General features: G+C 39.4%; 1 protein-coding gene across 7 annotated transcripts in view; it reads right to left on the bottom strand.

Moving 5' to 3' along the window:
* The window catches only part of TJP1 (tight junction protein 1), a 198,960-nt gene that overhangs the window by 157,277 nt on the left and 22,670 nt on the right, over positions 1-19,013 (bottom strand). For 6 of the 7 annotated variants that reach the window (XM_055715961.1, XM_055715962.1, XM_055715963.1 and 3 more), the window contains exon 1: positions 8,328-8,613. The exons of the other annotated variant lie outside the window; for it this stretch is intronic. In XM_055715961.1, the coding sequence (XP_055571936.1) occupies positions 8,328-8,494 (167 nt within the window). In that variant the 5' untranslated portion in view covers positions 8,495-8,613. Of the gene's footprint in view, positions 1-8,327; positions 8,614-19,013 lie in introns of those variants that run through there. 7 annotated transcript variants of the gene reach the window in all.

Raw genomic sequence — 19,013 nt, 5'->3', positions numbered from 1 at the left:
AACACCTTAAACCATCAAATTCTTAATGTGCAGATTTACACTTGGTTCATACAATTTCTCAACTGCAGCCATAAAAAACTTCAAAAACTAGCTTAAATGAGAAATAATATGCATCGTTTTTGCATTCCCCAAGACTGGACAGCCTTTCAGTGTTTTCCTCTGTAACCATTAAGATTCTTCTCACAAAAAAAAAAAATAATTAAGTACATGTTTAGGTTCTTTTACTTAGAATTAATGGCTTTGGCATGCATATAAATGTTTTTACAAAAGGGAATGAACAGTGGTGATTTCTTACACATATGCATCACCAAAAAAGGACACTGCACAGAGTGGGCCACATTAAGACCTGAAATACATAATTCAAAGTACATATAAATACAATAACCACAGGCTGAATGCACTTGTTCGATCAGCAAGACTCCTAAATCTACAGAGCTTTATAGTCAGGGTAAAAGGTGGTCCTCCTGTTCGTAGGAGGCACGGGTGAAGAAAAAGTTGCAATAATCAAATTTGAAATGATGACACATCTTTTCAAATCTCTAATTCAATGTATCAAGATAAAGGCCTTCATTTTTTTGTTGAATTACTGTGATTACCAAATCAGTATTTTCTTCTCAGATGCCCGAGTCCTGTGGGTTTTGGGTTTGGTTGTTGGGTTTTTGGGTGTCTTGTTTTTGTTTTTTACACATGCACACAGACACACACAGAGCTTGCTGCAAGTTCTCTTAATGATACAGTTACGTGGTTTAAATGTTTTCCCCCTTGGCTTAATTTATTGCAAAATTCTACTTGCAAAGATAAATATAAATTTCTAACTGAAAACATAACATTCAGATATTTTAACTACATTATAAACTACCTGCTGAAACTGCACCAGATCTTTTTGTTAAATTATATATGGATTAAGTTCTAAGAAACATGCCTGACTACTACAGTAACATAATTGTTCACAGAACAGAAGCTGCAGAAGTGCCACAGATTCCCTGCTAAAATGTCTTAAAGAATTACAAATTTCCACAGACAGACAATTGCTCAGTCTCAACACTTGTTCCACAGAGTGACATTTACAGTGATCGTGCACTTCTATTGTATCAATGTATCTTCTGATACCAAGCTCTCCAAACATCTCTGATAAAGTTAACTCAAACGTATGTAACTGTACATATTCTGAGACCATGTCAAATGCAGATGTTGCAGCCCACAGAGAGATCCACTATTTCGATACAGTTAGAGGTCTGTATTTATTCTCTCTCCAGAAAAACTTTGAGGGATGCCTATTTTGTTATTTAAAATTCGGGTCAATAAATCTTCACATACACCTCTGATGAATTAAATGCTTGGCACATTAGACTTCTTCCTTACACTTCATAGAAAATCTTTTAAACAGCTGTAAACTGCATCAAGCTTTTCTTAATTTTGAACTATATTTCAAACCACTTATTCGAAGGCCTTACCTATAAATGTGCATTTTTTTTACATTACAAGCCTTTTAGTATTTCCTGACACTGAGAAGCCTTTATAAAAAAATAACAAAAACCTTATGTGAAAGAAAGCGAGTAAAATTAAGAGACTAATCAAATTTTTATATAGTTTTAACAACAAACTAAACTAATGGTACATTTTGAAGGCACTTCCACTTGGGAGCTCCACCTGCCTTAAAGCCACCTGAAAAAATTAACTGTCTGCCGTTGGAATCCATCCATCATTTCATTCTGCTGGTGAATAAATTATGGCCATTACTTGTTAGCTGTCGAGATTCATAAAAATGTTTTTAAAAATCACATTTAACTTTCAAAACATGATTTTATGGGAAGAAATACCACAATTGAAAGATTCCCTTCAATCCTTTATAAAATCATTAATTTCTAGGTGTCTTTACAAGAAAATACCGTTCAACCAACCAAAGAAAAATCCAATCAACGTCATTACTGGGAATCGAGAAGCTTTGCACCACATTGTGCACCAAGGGAAGGACATAAGGCAAGGCAGCCATATTTAAAGAATCATGGGGCTCTGGCTCTATGGTTGATGAGGATACTCTGGGAAAAGTGCAAAGAAATTAAGTATCAGCTTCTCTGGCGCCTCTGCTACTCCTACAGTTTTAGCAAAGAGAAGCAATAACAGACCAGAGACAGACTTGTATCTGTTTCACAGTCTTCCCAGAATGCTGGATGCAGCAATGGAACTGTCAAGAATCCATTTCCAGTAACACTCGTGTAGTACTGCTACAGGAACTCTTTCAAGTACTAGAAATTTCCAAACAGAATACAACTAAAAGGTTAAGACACTAAAGTTGCAAGATAAACGCAAGTGTCAGCTTCAGTGAGTCCAAATTCAAGAGATAACGCCTGAAGTGTTTGAGTTTGACTTGAAACTAAATTATTAAAAAATCTGGAAAACAGCTTTTTAAAATCCTCCTCATTTTTGAATCTTGCTCTATGTTCTCAAAGTGTTCACTGTAACCAGAGAAACCAAGATTTTCTATTTAAACAAACAATGAAACTATAATGCAATATTCTATGGTTCTGACACATGAACTTCAAGTTTAAAAAAAAAATTAACTATTAGTGAAATTTACTACATCTGATTATCTTCTGCTTTTATCTTTTGTTTGTATTACTTAATTGACAGAAAATTAATAAGCGAATTCCTAAGTCACTGGCTGTAGTACATGCATCAGAGGTAGAAAGAAATTACCACAGGTTAAAGCAGAAAGATTAGTAAGAGCCCTCTTGAAATGTATGCAGCATAGCAACTACTTCAAGGCAAACACTCCTGAATCCAAGCCTAAGAATGGTATGTTCAAGGCAGTCTAGCACTTTAAAAGGTAGAATATAGCATCAAGATCTTTGAAGGCAGTGAACAATTCCAGATGCCTTGTTTGAAACATGCTGTTTCTGTTCAAAGAACGTGTTTAATATTCTGGAAACATAACACCTTTCTAATGGAGCCCATCACCGGGATCCTAAATTAAGGCACCCCAATTCATTAACTTTTGGAAATTTTACTCAAGTAAAATTGAACCATTTTGTAAATCCCATTGGGAGCTTGAGGCCCTTATTTATTATCCAAAATTCTTACAACAGTTTCATTGACCTTGTCTGGTTCCTGATCATGTATCACATTACATAACCATGACTAAATTATTTCTCTAGGTTGTAAAATAAGCAAAAACCTTAAATATTCAGCATCTGTATTCCACTGACAAACATGCTACCCTAAAAAAATACTACACAACAGTGACTTCTAGGTGCAGCATCATATCAAGGGCTAATGACTTAATACATATCATAATATAATCAGCTGAAGTGCATATAACATAACTGTTTTTATTAAAAAAACCACCTGTATTTATATTCTACTTGCACATAACTACAATTTATAAGAACCTTCAATATTACTGAACATGGTTTTTGTAGTTAATCTTTGTCTGAAATGACTTAATGTCATGTTATTTTCTAGACAGACCAGTCAGACTAAGTATCTTCTAAGATCTTAAAAAAATCTGTTCTTGTTTAGTGATTAGAGTTCTGAACAATTTTACAAGAGACAAGATCAGAATATTTAAAAGTCTTGAAATGACATACTTTCTGTATTTTTTTTGAAAGTATAGTATTAATGCTAGAGTTAACGCAGAGAGGACAAGTTTTTGACAACTACATAGCCTCAATAAGACTCACAAAGCAAGCTGTCTGCCTATCTTACAAAAAATTCAGGTACTTCTAGCAAATTACTATTAGAAATGGTTTCACAACATGTAAACCAAACTCCTCAGAAATTTCTACCTTTAGCAGTTATACAGATCTCAGTTAACAGTTGTATAAAATTTCCATAATTATATGTCCTCCCATTAGAAGACAGGCTTCCTCAATACTAGAGAGTGAGGACATCAGCTGCACTCAGCTGAATGTGATCAGTATGTCTTCTGCCTACAATACAAGGGTGCACAAGCTGGAACTTACTCCCACTGATCAGACAGGAAGCCCTAACAGTTACAGTTGCTCAATATTAGTATTTGTTTGGGGGGGGGAAGGCAAATTTGAAATAAGAACCAGTAACACTGAGCAGTCAGCTGCTATGCCAAATTCTTACGTGCCTCTGTAAATACCTTCAGTTCTAAGCACAGTATCCTGCCTCCATCAGAAAAAAAAGAAGCTATTAATTGATTTGCAACATAAATACAACCTTACAATGGGCTAAACTTAAACAGTTATCCCCGTTTCAAAGAAATATTAACAGAAACCAGTAATCAAAAAAGAATAACATCCATTCTGGTGATCTGTACTTTTCCACATAGCTCTGTAGAGACACCCAAGAGATTCAGTCTTTGATGCTTTCTCCTATACTTCCTATACTAAAGTGACATTTTCCATTATTTGATTATTCTAAATATGACTCTACTTAGAACTTCAACAATGGCACTTTTCTCCCTAGGGATGGTCCTAATGGTAAAACAGACATCCTTCATTATAAACCTGGACTTCTACATGGAAGCTCCAACCTCAGTACAAAGACTCTGACTCAACAAAGCTTTTAGGTGGATGCTTAATTCCAGACACGCCGGTTACTCCTCACTGATTTCAAATAAGTTTACTCCTATGTTTAAAAATAAATGTGCCTGTGCAGTATCTTACAAGAAGAAGCCATCGTTTAACATCCAGGCTTCTCTATCACACATTCTTTTAACAACAGCACCAAACAAGCAAATTAGATCCTGTTAAAATTCAAATTCTGTAGCGCACTGCATCTGCATTCATTTCTTTAACCTAGATTGCCTATGACAACTACCAATCATTTTCTTAAAAGATGCAGGAAATTTAAACATGAAATAGCCTCAGCCATTTCCATAATGTTCTTCACAATGAAAACTTATCACTAACCAAGATTTTTGTCTTATTTCATGACTCTGCACTCCCATGCACCAAGGGAACGTAACAGGAGCAAGCCTGGGCAGAAGAAGCCTTTCAAAGTAGAGGCAAATGCTCTAAGAAACAGAAGGGAGTATTAGCGCGTAGAGTTATGTGAGGTGCTAGGATATCGTGTTCCTTTTTTGTTTGCCTGCTCCTTCTCCTTACAGCAGGGAAACATAATATTCAGTGCAACAAGAAATTATGGTTTACTTGTGTAGTTCCCCTTAATAATGTGATTTAGCACTGCGCTATTGTAAAAGCACTCAGGTTGCACTTACCGGAACTGCAATAAACATTTATGTCAATTTACTGTTTTAAGGTACTCCCAGCTTGGTAGTTAGGTTTTTTTCTGAGCACCTTCGCAAATGTTAGTCCCCCCTGCATTAGCAGGGTTATGATGGTGGGGTTTGTATCCACATACTGTCCCCCTAGCAAGACTATTATAAACATCCTACTCATCTCATTTAGTTTCCTACGTATTAGATTACAATGCTGCACAAACACGGGAAAGGGTCTGAATCAGCAGTTCAGGCCTCCAGCAACTTCCTCCACCACCGAGATCAAAACTCTACTGCCCCAAGTAAACCTCATCATAAAATGATGAGGCTCCACATTAAACACAAGCAAGTTTCTGGCTCCACCACTGCCCACTGGAAGCCTGTGGGACATACCAGTTCTGTTTGTTCAAGTCTGTTTTGTTCTCAGCTAGTTTATAACAATTTATTCTTAACCCACCATAAGACACCAGTGTCCATCTTTTTTGTTTTCATTTGTAGCTCTGCCTTCATGCACCAAAAAATAGGACTTACATTTGGGGGGCTGGGGAAGCAGGAGAAAATTGGAGTGACAGATGCTCTACAAAGAAACAAAACATTGCTGCTACCTTTTTCATTTTCATTCAGTAGGATTCAGGTGGATAATCTCCACCAACAAAAAGATGAGTATTTTAACCCTTTTTTATTAAATTATGTCTTCGCTTCCACTTACAATATGGACACATGAAAGAGTTTATGAATCTGATCGGTTAAACAGCATGTTGTAAGTAATTTTTTTTTAATAATAAGTAAATAAATTAAAAAAAGAGATGAAAAAGAATCCTCCACTTATGGACTGACTTGATTTATACATTTTCTTTAGGTATTTTTGAGATTTCCAATGATACAGTACTGGAACATACTTTTGGTTTACATGTTGGAAATATACACTAATATTGCATTGATTTTAGTAACAGCAACATATTCTTCTAATGTTCACATTTTCTTAACGTATTATTTGATACAGACTATGCACAAATAAAAAAATTAACATGGCACAGTATCTTTCAGCGTATCTCTAAATGCATCAGAATACAGTATTTCATCCATAAGCATAAATTCTATCCATACAGATAATGCCTAAAGCTATTAGAAGTTCTCAAAGGAAATGTGACTACATAATATCATGTCCCCTAATAAAGAATATCCCAGGGACATGCTTTCAAATGCTCAAGTAATTCATACATCTCCCTAAAATATAAAAAAAATCCACCTTATTGTTCCTTAACACTTTTAGTCAACTAAATCTTCACACAGCGTTGCACTGCAGCGACATGTCAAGTTACAAATGTTGTGAAATGCAATGCTTATCATACCTGTTCGTGGGGATCCACTGTATTGTTTTGCTGTAACTCAAAAAGCACAGAATCTCACCATGAAACCAGGCAATATAAAACTGATCTAACTCAAACTGAAGACCTAAAATAGGAGTTGAACTGGATCCCTTCAGGCTTACTTTTAAAGTACAGAAATACAGGTAGCTTCAATTTAACACACCAGCAAAGAAGACATTTCCAAGAGACACAAGAAATATGAAATAGAACAACTGTTAAAATTACAGTACCCTTAATTAAACTTATTTTAAAGAAGTAATACACCAATACATACAGTGCTGCACACAGGCAGGACTGCCATTTGGAGAGAATAAAGTAGGTAAGGTACACTTTAACGTAACTTACATAATCAAAACCAAACCACTGAAAACATTATTAAAACCTTTGATTAAATGTAATGAAACTTATCTATATGACAACATATTTTTTGCCTAAGACTACATTTGATTTTGTACGTTACAGTTAGGATGAACAGGTTTGCCAAATTGCATTATCTGCAATGAAGAGCAAGATGTGGAATTAATGACAGAAAGATTACTAGTTCCACATTATGTTTCTTCAAGTGATGTATTTCCTTGACACTGTCTATGCTAGCTGACAACATGGGGAAAGGAGGGAAGAAAAAAAAAAAAAAAAAAAGGCAAAACCCCCACGTTCTACAATTCATGTAAGGCCCATTTTTGTTACAACTGCTGACATAAAAACATTTCTATTTGTGAACTACCTTTTTTTAAATAAAATGACCTATTATGCTTTCTGTGAGACTTTAGTTTCCTTCACTAGGAACACGTAAGCACTGTGAAAGACAACTGTATGACCGTTACCACCTAAATATTACTCTTGGTCTTTTAGAGCCAAGAAATTCTCAGCATATTAATTTGTTGTCGATGTTTCCCTCCCAGAAAATCTGACTTCAGGAGTTCAAAGATTTTCTCCTTACAGTTTGTCCTTACGATGACACATATCCCACAGCTTCAGCCAAGCTAGCAGTGGGCTCCTACCAGCCCAGGCGTGACTGGGTATTGCAGTACCATAAGCCTGTCGGTGCCCTACTCACCCACATTACACCATTATACTTCAATACATTTTTTGTAACGTATTGTTGGTTCATGCAGAAAAATCTGTTCAGCACACCATCGGCCAGCACCGAAACGGTGGCAGCAAGTCGGGGGCAAGCAGGCTTTACAGAAGAACGACCGTGTCGGAGCATCACCGGCTTTACCGCTCGCGAACCCGCTGGACTCGCACCTGCCGTTCCCCGCGTCTCAGGCACCGCGGCCGGCAGAACCGGGGTGGGGGCTCGGCACGGCCGCTCCGCGCAGCCCCGGGCGGGGAGCGGAGCGCGCCGCAGTCGGCAGCAGCGCCGGGGCTGTCACGCAGGCGGGCAGACCCCGCGCCAGCGGCTCCCGCGCCCCCCAGCCGGGGCCGCCGCAGCCGCGCCGAGCCCAGCGCCCACCGGCTCTCCCCGGTGGCACCGGGAGTCATGATGCGCGGGAACCGTGCCTCCCCCGGCCGCGTCGAGCGCCGGGCCGGCCGCGGACAGCTCCTCGGGCACCGCCGCCGCCTCCCGGCGGGCGCCACACAACGGGCAGCGAATGGGCCGCGAAGTTTGTGCCCGCCGGGAGCCCAGGCCCGCTGCCGCCCGGCCGTCACGTCCGAGGGAAAGCCCCCGCCGCCCCGCCCGGCCGTCCCGCCGCGGCCCGCCTCGGCCCGGCGCAGCGCCCCCCGCCCGGCCCGCAGTGCCGCCGGCCCCGTTTGTGCCTACTCACCACAGCTTCCTCTTTAAGGGCATCAGACTGCCCCTGTTGGAGGCGGTCACCCCTATGGCCATCTGCAAGACAGTCAGGTATTTCTGATACTTCATTTTGCCGTCGCCCCCCCTGTCCCTGCCTCGTCCCCGCCGCCGCCACCGACAGAGTCTCTCCAGCCGCTGCATGCAATCATCAAATTTTTATTTCCAGGCATCTGCCGTCCCTGCGTCGCGCTTCTCCCCCTCCTCCTCCTCCTCCTCCTCCTCCTGCCGCGCTCCCTCTCTCTCTGCCCCCCCGGCTCACGCTCTCCTCCTCCTCCTGCCGCACTCCCTCTATCTCTGCCCCCAGCTGACGCTCTCCTCCTCCGCCTCCCGCCGCGCTCCCGCTATCCCCGCTCCAGCTGACGCTCTCCTCCGCCTCCCGCCGCGCTCTGCCCTCCCCCGGGCCCGCGCTCCCTTCCTCCTCCCTCCGCTGTCGCACTCCCTTTTCCCTCAGACCCCCGCACCCCGCGCTCTGCCCCCCGACCCGCCGCCGCGCCTTCCCTCGCCCCGCCGCACCTCCACCCCGCTGCGGCCCAGGGCCCGGCCCGCTCGCCCCCTCCTCACCTGGGCTGCCTCCTGCCGGCTGCCTGCGCCCCTCGCTAGGCCCGCCGTGGGGCCTCGGCCTCCCCCGCTGACCCCGCGCCCCCACAGGCCGGGCCGCCGGCGGGGCCCGCTCCTCCCCTTCCCCCCCGGGCAAGCGGGCCGTCCCCGCCATCTCTGCCCCCGCCCGGCACCCAGGGCGCTGCCGCCCCGCTGCCCTCCGCAGGTACCTGGGGTATCCCGCCCCCGCCCATGTGGCGCAGCTGTTGCGCTGCCCTCCCGCCATCAGAGGGGCGCCATGCCGCAGCCCGGCCGCCGCGCAGCGCTGCCCCCTCCGCGCTGCCTCGCTCGCCTCGCCTCTAATCCCATTAGCGCCTAGAACAGCCCCATGTTATTTTAATCGCCTGCCCCCCCCGGCCCCGCCACCGCCTGCCGGCTAACAATGTCGGTTGTAGGTTAGCGGTAAGCGAGCTGCAGAAGCAAACGCCTCACCACCTGCTGGGGCGGCCCTGCGGAGGCGGTGAGGGCGAAGGTGAGCGGGAGGGTCAGCAGGAGGATGGGGGCGAGGCGCGGGTGAAGGCCAGGGTCACCTGAGGGTGAGGCGCGGAGGCGGGCGGGACGGTGCTGCAGCCGCGTTTCCCGCCAAGCCTGTGAGGGGATGCCCCGCGCCGTCCGAGGAGGCCACGGGGAAGACAAAACGACACCACTACCCTTTTTTTTTTTTTTAATTCCTATGTGAGGAAAGCAACTAAAAGGTGTTTGAAAATCAGCTGGTGATTAAGTCAAACTAAAAGTATTAAATGTTTTCAGAGGGGTTGCCCACCTTCTGGTGGATGCCTCAGTAAAAGCAGCTGAACGCATACCCATGTGGTTGTTGCCTGAGGTGTGACACAGTTACCGTCGCACCTTTCCTCAGTTTTGTGCCTTCCTCCTTCAGCTCCACGCTAAGAGCTCCAGAAGACAGTGGCGTTTAACAAGTGCTTTTGAAATTAATTCTAAAACAGCACCAGAGACCCTCCTCAGCGCGAACACCACTGGAGCAAAGTGTGGTGCTTAGCAATAGCAGTGGGAAATGCTTTGACTAGAGATGCCCTGTCAACATTTTGCAGAATGCAGATACAAACAAATTCAGGTGGAAGTGACAACTTTTCGTTAAGGTGCTGTACTGTAAATAGTATGAATTGTAATACTTACAGAGTTGAGGTCCTCAGGTGGCACTATGAGCTAGCAAAAATATTGTGAACAGCATTGTGGCTTTATGGCTCAGAGATGAACATTTTGGTGATTATTTTTCTTGTTTTATATGTAATATGTACCTCAAGACTGCAGTCAGCTGCATTCTGCCTAGACCTGTTCATTATGCAGAAAGCAGAGAAGATAAATATATTACTTTAATGCAACTATTATGTTTCTAATTAAAATCTGTTGTGCTTATGTGTAGTTAATGAGATGGATGGCTTCGCACTTTCAGCCAAGAAATCAGAGATGTATACAAATGTCCTGAAATCCGGTATCACAAGCAATTTAAAAATTCAAATGCCAACTTGATGCCTAGTCTGAGCCTGTGCATCTACAGCTCTCAAGATAATGTTAATGTGTTCTTTGTCTTTGGAGAGATCAAGCATTAAAAGCAAAGAGAAATGGCTGCCTCAGTTAGGAAGGTTAAGGAGGAGGAATTAATTTTTGTTCTTAAACAATCCTAGTAGTATACTAACTGGAAAGTCTGTATCTTCTGTAAACAGAACATCAAATCAGTTTGAAAACCTGTGGAGATCTTACTTTACCTTAAAAACAACTGTAAAACCAACACATTGCTTTCTCCTTCCGTGTACCTAGTCATTATTTAGCTGACTGAAAAAATGCTTGTTGCCTACACAAGATACAAGAGAGTATGGGCTGGATTTTATTCTCTCCATCATTAGTAGAATGCTACTTACATTGTAATTGAAATACTCATTTACACTTGTGCAATCCTATGAAAAAAATCATTTACACCTTGAAATGGTAAGAAATGCTGACATAAAGAATGATGAGACTGTACTAGTTTAAATGTCACGTTTCAGTTTAAATGTTACACCTGACAGCTAGAAAAATGCATGTTATTCTCGTTTCATATAAAAATTCTTTAAAGAAAAATCCAGTCTTAATATGGTTGTAGTTGTAGAAATTTGGTAGATAAGACAATGTAAGGATACAAGGGAAGCAAAGTTTATTTGAAACCTGATAAATCTGGAAGAAGCAGGTGAGCTTTCAGAGTTTTTTATGTTCTAAAAAATACTCTGTATTAGAAAGTCCCAAAACATTGATTTTTCAATAGCAGGGTTGAGGCATAGATTTATTTTAAGAGTCTGTATTAAAAAAAAAAAAAAAAAAAAAAAAAGGATTAAGGAATGCGCCAGTAATACCTTGCATAAAGACTTACAATGAAGCCTGGCTGCATATTCAAATCTTTATTCAACTTCCTCAAAAGTCTGTAATGTTATTCCTATTCTTAATTCAATAGGAGTTCCTAAATCTATTTAAATTTGCAAAACAATTACAGTTGTTCCATGTTTAGCTCTATAGTTTTCAATGATTATACTCTTATCAGTCTGGTACTAAAAAATTAACTTGTTTTATATATTTCATTTATCATCTTCCATGCCCTTTTTGATGTGCATTAGAGACCAAAACTGGATATTAAAGAAGAAAGTTTATCCTCTAATTTTAATTGGCATGATTTCTGTTTCTCTCATACCTGTTCCTCCTTAGTGGTGCTCCATTGTATATTGCCTTTCAGAACATCTTGCTTTAAGGACCTATGTTTTACATAGCTGAAAGAATAAAAAGATCCTGTCTTTCTTGCCTTTCAGATGAACAGCCTATTTTTAACAGGAGTCAATTAGCAGCTTCCAGATTAGGGTAAGCATCTGGACATCCCATGTTAGCTCTGAGGCCTGTGTGGGCCCATTAGCTGAGCTAAGTCCAAAATTTATACAGTAGATATCCCTGCAAGAGAGACAGTCTGGTCGTATTTGCAGTTCTCCATGCAAACTCATTCTGTCTCACAAGATACACTCTGCTTCACTACAGAAAGCTGAGAGCTGCTTATGGGTTTTTTTGAACCCAGCGTGCATTTTAAAAGCAATTTAATTCCTATTAGGTTACTTCAAGTTAATATAGTTGTTTCGTAGGGTTTTTTTCAGTACAAAGTCAAGCAGAACCGTACTAATTTCTTAATTTTATTTGCTTAGGTAACTTAACTGCAGACTTTACATCAGAACAAGCTCTATAATCTATCTGTTGCTTTCAGTCTGCGATGCCTCTGCCTTTTCTGACAGCTGCCCCCACGATGACCTTCCAATGCACTTCTTGGCTCAGAAGAGCAGACTGCTCCTTCAGTTACAAGTTTCAATATTATGTATTGTACTGCTGCACTTGAATGGATGTGCAGTTGGCGCAAACTCCACTCTAGATAGTATGTTTATACAAGGACAGTGATGTCTAAAAGGTAGATGGATGGACCCTGAGAAGGTGGCATTTAATGCCATGATCTAATTATGACCTGTGCCTTGGTGCTTTTAGGGAGAGCAGGCTGTTGTCAGCAGCAGGAGACTGGTTGCAACTTAAGGGGATGCCACTGTGACAGTTGTACATTGGGAGCTCCCATCAGCAGCTAAGAATAAGGGAGTGTAATTGTGGCATAAAACTGTTTTCATCCTCAAGTTGTGCCTTTTGTTTTTTCAGTCTTAATATTGTTAGAATATATATCTGATTCCAGGTAGTGCAAAGCAAGATTTTACAGCATATCTACTTCTGCTGATCTTTGATTTTATTTCAGTAACCCTGTCATTACAACAGGGATTGCGGAAACTTATCTTGTTTTCCTTTATCATTAGCCCACCATACATCCTTGTAGTGCCAGTTGTTGCTTGGTGCCATCCTTTTCAAACTCTCACCTGTGTACTCGGTCTTGACTGAGCTCACAGGAGTTAGGTCTGACTCAAAACACTCTTTGGAGATGTTACAGAAATGCACTTTTAAAAGGCTATGCTTAAGTTACTTAAGATAAAAAGAGTAAAAAGAAAAAAAATAATCTTACCAGAATAAATGGCATCTTTATTAGTACTGTAATAGCCGCATCAGAAACTTTTGAGGGTAGATTAGACCTTAATGACACGTTTTAAGTCTTTGATTGCATTCATTATTAGGTTGTCAAAATTGTATTGGAACTAAAGCAAACATTAAATAAACTTGTTGCTGGTTTTATGGCATATTTATATGCCATATATATGGCTATTTATAGCATCTTTTATTTGCATTTTAGAATAGTCATAATTTTAGCTGTACTCTGCATGTAACAGAGACTTTTCATAACATTATATTGTCCGTTCCATATAGTTCTCAATATTGTGCTACTGTCTATGCTGGAGAATTAACTTTTTGTTTATTCCTAGGATATTCTTGTTCCCCTGGCTGACTTTTATGCCAATGATTGATAAAAAATCTCAATACACGTGTCATATTCTATGCTTCTGTGGTATTTAATATGATTTCATAACTTTTTAATTACACAGTTCAGTTGGTAAAGTGGCAACATTCCAGAAACTGATACAACACTGACATTAAAACATGACATTAGATGACTGATCTCCATCTCTACTCTAATGTAAATCTTCCTGTTTACTAAAGATGGTTCTTTTCCTGCAGTAGTTGTTAGTAATATTTTATTCTGTTAATTTGTACAGTTAGTCAATTATAATCATAATGTTAATAAAGATTTATGTTAACTAAGAGCATTAATGCAGAACCTTCAGGCAAGAAAGCTACTGAAACAGACTTTCTTGCCATTTCATTCTGTCATGTGTAAGCTTCATACATCTCCCATTTTATTTCCAGAAAGAAAAATAAAGGGATCATACCTGTCAAAGGCAAAAGAGTTTCTTAGAATCTACAAGTATGTCAGATGCAGTGACTCCAGGGGTTATTTTCTCCGTCAAAAGTAAGAAAAAAAGTGTGCATTCATGTGTTTCCTATCTATGTATTTAAAATACATCTCTGACTTTTTTGGATCTATTAGGGCTTTTCCATACCCATATTAAATATATTTATTATATATAATTCAAAGCCTTTTTCTGGTCTTATTACTGTTTCTTCTATAACTCCATGTTACATAAAAATCTATAGTTACATACAGTACCATCATAAAAAGGCAAATAAAAAAACTCAAAGAAATTTTCCTATCACACTTTACTGCACAATTGACCATCTACAAAAGGGGAATTTTTCTACCTTTCTTTGAAGTGTCTTCATGACAGGCTAGCTTGACTGGTGGCAGAACACTGTGGGTCTAAGTGCATATGGTATTAAACTGACAGTCATTTAGAACTAACTTGGGTTGTCTGAAACAGTTTATCCTGGTCATTCGGTTGAGCTGCCAAAGTAGAGACATAAATAATTTTTCTTTGAATGAAAGAATGTTCACCATGTTTTCAAAGAAGAAGAAGATCTTCACAGAATAAATAACTTCTATTTGACTATGGATTATCAAGAAGAAAGAGTTTGCTAGATTAAGCAATTAAAATATTTACCAGAAACTTGCAAGCAAGTATCCCTGTTTCACTGTGGTCAGGGCTATTTAGTAATGGCTGCCTGTTCAAATAGTGTCAGTGCTGTTCTACCAGGTCTGATGTGGAGCTGCTTTATACTGTTAATATCAAATCTAGGTTACTGCAAAAATAAGAATACTATTGAAGTGAAGGATTCAGCCTAGAACAAAGTGGACTTGTACTGCCACTATCCAGTACTTTTACATTTACCCATTTCTTGCAAACTTGTACTTCTAAGATTTTACTCTTAAAGAAGAAAAAACCTTAAGTTGAAATTATCCAAATATCACATTATGCCTGACAAGCATGACCCTCACACAGGATAAAACAAGCTTAATGTAGAAAAAAATAGGCAATGCATGAATTCCATTAGTGCTTTCTGATACGGCTTATTCATGTAGAAAACTACTGGAGGGAAGAAATCACCAAGCATACAATTTCAATGTGAGATGCAAAAGAAAAAGAAGCGTAAGCAACATCACTTCCCAGAAAAGATTCTAAGCAATAGATTGCATCTGCAACACATCACTATCTCAGTACATAAAGATTTAATTAATTAGTTTTGCTAACAGTGTATTGTTAGAACTGTGAGAGTATGTAACTCTGAGGTGAGGTGTGACCAAACCTTGCTGTCATTCTGGCATGTAGAGTCGCTAATAGCTTTCATTTTCATTTTTAGATCTTATGCCTTATGGGGAAGCCTCCAAGCACAAAATATTTAAGAGAGAAGGGAAGATTGTGAGAAGCAGGGGATAATTATAGTTCCCTGAAGCAAGGGTGTGGAATTCAAAAAACCAAAAATTTAGAATATTGGAGGCTGAGAAAAAAATACTTATTTCTGAACTGTTGTACTAGACATTTTATAGAACCACTGTGAAAAATCGTGAATGAGGACCAATTCATCAGGCTGTACTCAGTTGTCCAGAAAGACTACTTCCTTGCATTTCCTTTACATTTTTTTGTAGTTGTACAGGGAGTTCTGTGCATGGTGGCTTTACACATCGGGATAAATAGATCAAAATGAGATGCAATCTTACTAAAATTTAAGGAGCTTCTTCTGCCAAAAATTATATGCATGCCTCATTTTGTATATTAGTAGCAATTCAGACCCTTATTTAGTCTCATTAATATATTTGATTAAATGTTGATAGGAATGTTTCCACATCCATGAGAGATAAAGCCTGAAGGCTAGCTGGATGTTTCACGAATGTGTTGAAATTGTTCAGAATCCTAGTTGAAGCCTGTTGTGTGTTTAGTTGTATATTTGCACACTTACTAAAAATATGAAAAAAACATCTTTAACTTTCAGGAAGAAAGCTGTTCTCATTGCAATGTGTATGGCTGTTAATGCTGTACTATTTTAATCAGATTACCAGTACAATGAAAATTAATGTAATAGGATTTACTATAGTTAGATGCAAGTATACAGTAATCTGCCGTGTAAAGAACACAAAAAACTTAGTGGAGCTCATTACAGGAATATTGTTTATGCTAGTTATTCAAATTTTTTTTTAATCACGCTAAGCCTGATTTTAATCAATTTTTTTTTTTTTTACAAAACTTTAATCAAACAATTCAACCCAGAAGGGTTAGTAATAGTCAAGTATTACTCTTGTCTGGGACAGAGAGAAGTGCAACTGAAGGACTACAAGTTACTCATTTCGTTGTCCTGACTGAATAAAAGATAAAATTTAAACAGAGTATAAATGATAGAATAGTGTTAAACAGAATTTTACAATGTGGATGAAGGAATCAGATTTGAATTTATGGTTTTAAGGCTAAAAGTGCTCAATATTTATCAATATATACCAAATGTTCCTGTAACTCCAGCGTAGGGAAACCTACACAAAATTTTGATGCAGATTGCAGATGTGTTTCCCAAGTGATTATGCTGTTATTGTATACCTCTCCCTTGTGACATCCTAATAGATCATAAAACTGGAGATACACACATTAAGCCTAGCAGGTAGGAATTAAAAAAATGAAAAGCTAACCAAAAATGATAGCTCAGCCTACTAGCAAAAGCTTTGATGCTGCAGGTAACTATTTCTGTGAGTATCTGGGACTACACCTGGTGAAGAAATCAGCTTGAACACAACAGGTTGAGGGATTGGTTCCTATGATGTCCCTTTTGCTTTCATCAGTAATCAGCTTGTGCTATACTGTAGTGACATGGTATCCTATCCTACTGGAGACCAGATTTTAGATCTGGTAAGATTCAAAATATGGTAGTGGGTTACAGTTTGAGTCTACAAAATTTTCAAAGATCCAATATGATTATTTTCAAGGCAAACCTTATTCATGCTGTTAAGAATGTGCAAGATCTGGTCTTTTAGTCACTTATTTTCTAATGTTAAGAAAACAGCAGAGGTAGCCTTTGTAAAATTTCAGGGAGATAAAGCCCTCCTATTAAGTCGGGTGGGGGTGTTACGTATATAAATATTAATATACATATATATATATACACACACACGTACATATATAAAAGACAGATAAAAAGCAGCTTGAAGGAACTCCTAAGCCAAAGTTAAGAAATGTTTACATTTCTGAGAGCCAAGCTTCAGACAGTATATTATATATCTGACTGGGTGTCACAAATTCTTGCTCAACTTTGAAAACATTGGTTCAAACTAATATAAAATATGTTCAATAAAATAATGTGATAAAATTTTAAATATGTCATTAAACTGAACAACTGGAGCTCATTCTTTCAGGAATATGGAAATTCAGCATATAAAACATTTTTTCTCTTTTGTTTCCTTCAAAATCATCTAATACAGAATAAAAACATCTTCTTTCCAGATACAGGTATTTTTGAATATCAAACATGTATTTTTTTACTTCATTAACTACTTAAGGGATTTACAGTCGTTTATGTTCTTTCACTAACTGGTGTCAAGAGTTTTCCAGACTCCAGTAAGTTATTTATAAACGATAAAAATCCATGTGCAGATCAACAATCTTGCTACAAACCAGATTTTTTATAACAAATAAGCAATTTTTTGTCCTTAGCTTCAGAGAAGACACAATCAATTCTAGCTTATCTTATACAATGCAGTTATTGCTACTTTTGGCATAGATGATCTGGCTCCAAATTTGCTGTGAGTAGACCAATTCTTTTTAATTGCCCCAGTATAAAAATAAAACTGCCTTTATGGCATTCCTGATGTTACACTATCAAATTGCATAAGGCCTTACATCCTGGAGAAAACACAGGAATAGCAAAATGGGAAAAGGGAGAATTAAACAAATTACTATTCTTCCCTTAACACAGAGCGCAGTTTTGGGTTTGAGTTGTGTGGTATGGTGTGTTTGGGTTGGTTGGTTGGTAGTTTTTAAGCGAAAGAATAGGGTGAAGTAAATAATGCACTACTAAGATTTTGTCTGGTAAGGTAAATAGATTACCTTTTGCTGTTACGGCAGTTTATATACCATTTTTCTGATCAGTTCAGCTTCTCTTGGTTGTTTTTAGACACTGAAGTAACAAAAGCATGTACAATACTGTTGTACAAGATTTTATTCATCTAACTTAAAATTGGTCATCACATTAGTACTCTCTAATACTGAAATATTTATACTTCCTAACATATTCTAAAAATGAATCAGCAAAAGATACAAAGTTGTATGTTAATACACTCTGTCCTTGCCATTTGTTTGCCTCTTATTATTTCATATTTTTGCTTGGCGCATCCAAAGAAAAAGCAAGATCCTGTTAGGGGCAGGTACACTCAGCTGGCATAAAATAAGAAGGCCACACTGGAGTCACCATTTCATACCATGTGAGGGTCTGCTAGTGTAGGTTAGTCCACACGTTTTGGTGAGAGTTGGGAGCAATATTTTTATGAGCGTTTTCCTGGAGCTGACCTGGATAGTGTCTGTCCTGAGATCTGTCATGCTGTGATCTGCACTGCTACAAGGACAGCATACACCATATTAACAGTTACAGTATAATTACTCTTCTCAGTATAACCTACAACCTTTTTTTCTCATTACACACTAGCAGGTTTAAGAGCTCACTTGCGCTCTTGCCAGCCAAGCAATTTACCTACCATCTGCATGTAAAGAGCACCCAAGCAGTTATGAAACTGTCTGGTTCTTACTCAGCACTGGGGGGTGGGGGGGTGGGGTTGGGAGCTATTCATTGGCTCTCCAATCTTTGGAGCAGCAAGGGAGGATGCAACAAAAATGAAAATAAAGCTTTGAGGTTTATTATTTAAGAGCCTTACTTTTTGATTCTGTGAAAATTCCTCAGTAATATACAAAGGACAAATTTTGAACATTAACTAAAAGCCATAAATAGAGAGCTCTCCTGGCACCCTAAACATCTCTGCAAATCTGTTCATTTTATTGCAGTAGTGCAAACTCTTCCTCAGAACCATCTGCACCACTACTGAGATTTGAAAACCAGAACACACAAAAAAGACCGTTGCTTAGTGGATAACGAGCAAGGGCACTCTCAAACCCACTGCACTTATCTTCAAGCCAACTGTCCAGGCAGCTGGAGTACACAGCCGCTGATCTCACTCCCGAGTGAA

This window comes from Falco cherrug, chromosome 7 (genome assembly GCF_023634085.1).
Source record: "Falco cherrug isolate bFalChe1 chromosome 7, bFalChe1.pri, whole genome shotgun sequence".
NCBI classification, from domain to species: Eukaryota; Metazoa; Chordata; class Aves; order Falconiformes; family Falconidae; genus Falco; species Falco cherrug.
The sequence above is the reverse complement of the archived record's forward strand: the minus strand, read 5'-3'. Positions and strand labels throughout refer to the sequence as shown.